Here is a 4,216-nt window from a genome sequence, read left to right on the forward strand (position 1 = left end):
AGCAAGAAATAGCTTCGTATAGTTGTATGTTTAAGACGATAATTCTGGAGTTTATGTACAGAACTCGTGCTGCAGAGTTGCTGAAGACAGAGATACTCACAAAGTCACAAATGCTTAGATAAAACATTTCAGGCCTAAATATGCACAACTAGGAACCACAATTCCCGATGCTATTTTTAGCAAACCTCCATCTTCACATGGATCTTTTATGATTTCTTATCCAGAAGTCCCAACAACATCTCCAAAAAGCATGTTTGCAACTGGTGGTGGAAGCCACGCCCCATTAGATTTGTTTTGCACCTGTTGTTGCTCGTAATCACCGCTCTGATCGGAGATGCTGGCAACCTTCCGCCTCCCTGGCCTCGCAATGCTCTTCCCAACAAAAACACCCAGCTTGAGAGCAGTGAAGAAACCAATAGCAATGAACAGGGGCCTCACTGCCCAATGGAAGTCCTCGAGATGCTCATACTTCTTAACAATCCCCTCGCACTTGTCAAAGCTCACCACCTCCACCTCAGAGGGATCTGCCAAGCAACTGCATACTTCACCAAGATTAAATTTGCCAGGAAATTTCACGGCAAGACACCCATTCGGATGTATCTGTGAAATTCGACCTGTGGCTAATCCTCCACCCCTCTTTCGCTGCCATTCAAACCTTGGGCTTGAAATGTTGGCCTTTAGGTGCACAAACTGTCCAACACAGTAGGCTTGAGCCATTTGGAGATCTGTATAATTACCCTTCCAAAGGGTATCCATTCCTATCAGACCAACAGTCACTGCACCGTCACAGTCAATGCTATGAAGAATGCCAACCTGAGAGCGCTTCTTATCCTCCTCCCTCAGCCGTACCCAGTCTCCAGCGGCAAAACCATATGTTACCCTCTCCACTGTTGAACAGCGAACCTTTAAAGGGTCGTGTAGCCCAAGGACTCGTACAAGAATGTAAGGATCGCGCTCTCCATCATCCTCAATGCCAACTATGGTTCCATCAGGGATTTCCATAGTTTCAGGACTGCAAGAGTTTTTAAGTTTTCTTGAACGGACCTTGTCACCCACTTGAAGTTTGTCCTTAAAGTGCAACCAGTTAATGTGATTTGCCATGGCTGGCCTGTCTACCATTACATTTTCAGAGTTGTCCCAACCAATGTTGTCATGATCTGCATCTTTAGCACTAAAAAATGAAAAATAGAAAAGTAAGTTAGGTCAACGGATGCTCCAACGTTTTTCTCAAAAGAAATAGAAGGGGGGAAATATGATATTGGGAAAAATATTACAGCAGAACAACCAAAGCATGTCAACACATTTCTATGCTTTGATAGGACACAAGACAATATTACAGTAGAACTTAGCAGTCTTAGATGTAATAAATGCAGATGTTATAACAAACCATGGTAAAATTACTCATCTAGTGGAAATTCAAACAAAATCTGCAGATAATGAGAAACCATGATACTTATCATGTTACCTCTCAAATGCATGCAAAATGTCTTTCATCAAGGGACGTTTTCTGAAGTCATATTCAAAGCATCCAGAAAGCACATTTTCAATGTCTGGAGGCAGACTGTATGGGAATATTGGCTTTTCTTTCTTCAAAACAACCAACTGATAAATCTCATCTGCTGATTTTTCACGCCATGGCTGAATGCCACTCAGCATCTCAAGGATGCTGCACGCAAAACCCCATGAATCAGTTTCATAACTAATCGGACCTCTGATGTTTGGTTGCCATTGTTCTGGAGCCATGTAATTTGGAGTTCCAAGCCTCTGGATAAGGTCCGGATTAGGTAATGAAAGGCCAAACAGCAGGGATGGAATCCCAAAATCCCCCAGCACAGCACGGTCATTTTCGTCTATGAGAAAATTGCAAGGTTTCAGATTTAGGATCAATATCTCCCTGGTGTGTAGGTCTAGTACACCGCGTGCCAAATCAGCCCCATATCTGTAAATTTAAATTTGTCATGAAAAAATATTCAAGAAAATAAGCATACAAGACACCTCTGAATAATACCATAATAAGCAGTACCAAATCGAAACAATGAATTGAAGTCATACTAAATTGACATAAGGATAGGTGACAGTTAAGACAGCACATGGTTTTGGATACCAGACTATTGTACTATACAGTTTTTTCTCAAGCTATTGTACTATACAGTTAGAGAACAAATGTACTGCTAGTCCTTTTTTTAGCCATAATAAATCAACATATTACTACATAAGGTAATTTTTACAATAATTTTCTAGTCTGAGTATGATTGTTCAAGGAGGAAAAACAAACACTCTAGAATATGATACTCATTGCCTCAAAGAAACTACTTGCTCAAATTCAGAATTTTTTTATCCTGTATGTTGATCTTAATGGTTGCCATGGTGCAACAGATGCATATATAAAATTTTTTAGGCATTTTCACCATACCTTAAAACTTCTAACAAAGGGAGCTTTCCACCTTTAAGCCGAGCCATCTTGTCTCCGATGGATCCTTCATAGAACTTCATAGCTATACAAATCTGAAAATTCATGAAGCCAAATACGCTATGGATTAACATTAATGACCAAGATGATATGACAGAGAGACCTAGCATGGGGAGGCAATAGAGATCAGCATGCCACAACTAGTCCAAGACCAACATACCCTCCCATTCTGTGTCGATATGCCATGCAAGAAACAAACATTGCCAAGACCCTGACATTTGCTGAATATCTCATCAAACCTCGCTGAGAAGAACTGCAGCTGGTCCTCTTTAATTGGATGCAGCATCTTCACCGCGACCTCGTGGTACTGATCATAATCCTCCGTCCTCTGATGATGAGTTGCTATCCAGACATCCCCAAATGGACCTCTCCCTATCCGGTGCTTCAGGTTTAGCACACTCGGGTCAATCCATGGGCTTATCTGGCTCGGGCCAGAGAAAACCATCCGGTAGAGATCAGGATCCTTCTCAAGCAGCATGTACTCCTCGAATGCATCGGTGGGATTTGAGTCGGAGCTTTGTCCTGCCATTCCTGCAGAGCAAATCTCACCATTATACAAACCCCAATACATTATTACGCAGAAAAGTCTCCAGACTTCACAGCGCTCTAAGCATGTTTTTGGTGTTTTTATCAAATCGCCGAGATTCTTTTATTCACAATTTCAATGCATCTACCGAACAGAGAAGAGCCGAATTTCCTTGCTTACTTCAGTTGAACTAACATTGAAAGCAAGCAGACAGAGCGAGCTGAGGATCCCAACTTCCCAGTGATTATAGTACTGGAAAGAACTATACTGGAATGTAAACTACGGATAAGCTCCGAACTGACCAGCGCGAAAGCGAAAATCGATGGGGAAGAAAAGGGTAGAACATGGAGGGGGAACAAAATCAAGAATTCCCCAATCCACTAGAGCAAGAATCACGCAATCTTAATCGGTAAGAATCACTGCAATGACGGGAATAAAATCGAAACCTAGATGGGGAACCAAAAAAGGTAGGAATTTGGATCAGCAACACATCAAGAATCCAGAAAACAAGCAGATTCTCACCTCTCTCTTCTTCTTTTCCTGCCCTTGCTTTCCCCCTTCCTAAGTGATGTCGGCGAATTGGTTTTGATAGACCTAATAAACTAACAAAGCCACAAAGGCAACAAAACTAACCTAGAAATCAACTGTCTCTACGGCTACTGGAGAAATCTGCGAACGAATGGATTGGAAGCAACTGCTAGAAGCCGGCCGTACCGCCGTAGGCGGTTGGGGATGGAGTGCGGAGGTGAAGGGGGGAAGCGTCCGCAGGGGAGTTGAGCGGTGGAGAGCGGTTATATAGGGCCTGGTACAGTGGCCAAAATAAGCTGAAATCGGGCGTGTTGGGCTGCCCTGGTGTGAGATTGTTTCGTCTTATTCTCTCAAACAGAAATTATTAATTCATCTAAAATCAGTTGAACTACAGTAGACGAGTGTCCTAGCCCGAACACCCTGAAGCCAAACACTATGTTTTTTTAGCGGCTTATTCTGACTACGTTTATTTACATAGCTTCTATTTATATTAAAAAGCAAAAGTAAATTAGACCAACTATTTTAACCATCGCTTTTACTTTATTTGTGCAACTTATCAAAAAGCGCTCTCCACGTAAGCTGTACCGAGCAGGCAGGATTATCTGCGCTAATTGCTTCTTCTTTCTTCCATCCCGTCCTTGCTTTCTTTCCTCCGTTTGTCCTTTTCTTTTCCGCTTTTTGCGCAATGTAGT

At 42.2% G+C, this 4,216-nt stretch overlaps 1 protein-coding gene across 1 annotated transcript; it reads right to left on the minus strand.

Annotated features, from left to right (window-relative positions):
• Positions 1–3,756, minus strand: LOC136520840 (protein KINASE OF THE OUTER CHLOROPLAST MEMBRANE 1-like). Its single transcript, XM_066514501.1, has 5 exons — positions 3,519–3,756; positions 2,631–3,001; positions 2,414–2,505; positions 1,466–1,939; positions 1–1,171 (listed from the first exon to the last, which is right to left on the minus strand). The coding sequence occupies exons 2-5, from the start codon at positions 2,997–2,999 to the stop codon at positions 217–219; spliced, it is 1,890 nt and encodes a 629-aa protein (XP_066370598.1). The 5' UTR covers positions 3,000–3,001; positions 3,519–3,756; the 3' UTR covers positions 1–216.
• Positions 3,757–4,216: the final 460 nt, after the last annotated feature.

This window comes from Miscanthus floridulus, chromosome 18 (genome assembly GCF_019320115.1).
Source record: "Miscanthus floridulus cultivar M001 chromosome 18, ASM1932011v1, whole genome shotgun sequence".
Classification (NCBI taxonomy): Eukaryota; Viridiplantae; Streptophyta; class Magnoliopsida; order Poales; family Poaceae; genus Miscanthus; species Miscanthus floridulus.

Excerpts from the sequence above, each read along its gene's own strand:
- LOC136520840 (XM_066514501.1), bottom strand. The coding sequence starts at position 2,999 with ATGGCAGGACAAAGCTCCGACTCAAATCCCACCGATGCATTCGAGGAG. Across the intron at positions 2,506-2,630 it reads TATCGACACAGAATGGGAGG|ATTTGTATAGCTATGAAGTT; the intron begins GTATGTTGGTCT and ends ATGAATTTTCAG. Across the intron at positions 1,940-2,413 it reads CCTTTGTTAGAAGTTTTAAG|ATATGGGGCTGATTTGGCAC; the intron begins GTATGGTGAAAA and ends TTAAATTTACAG.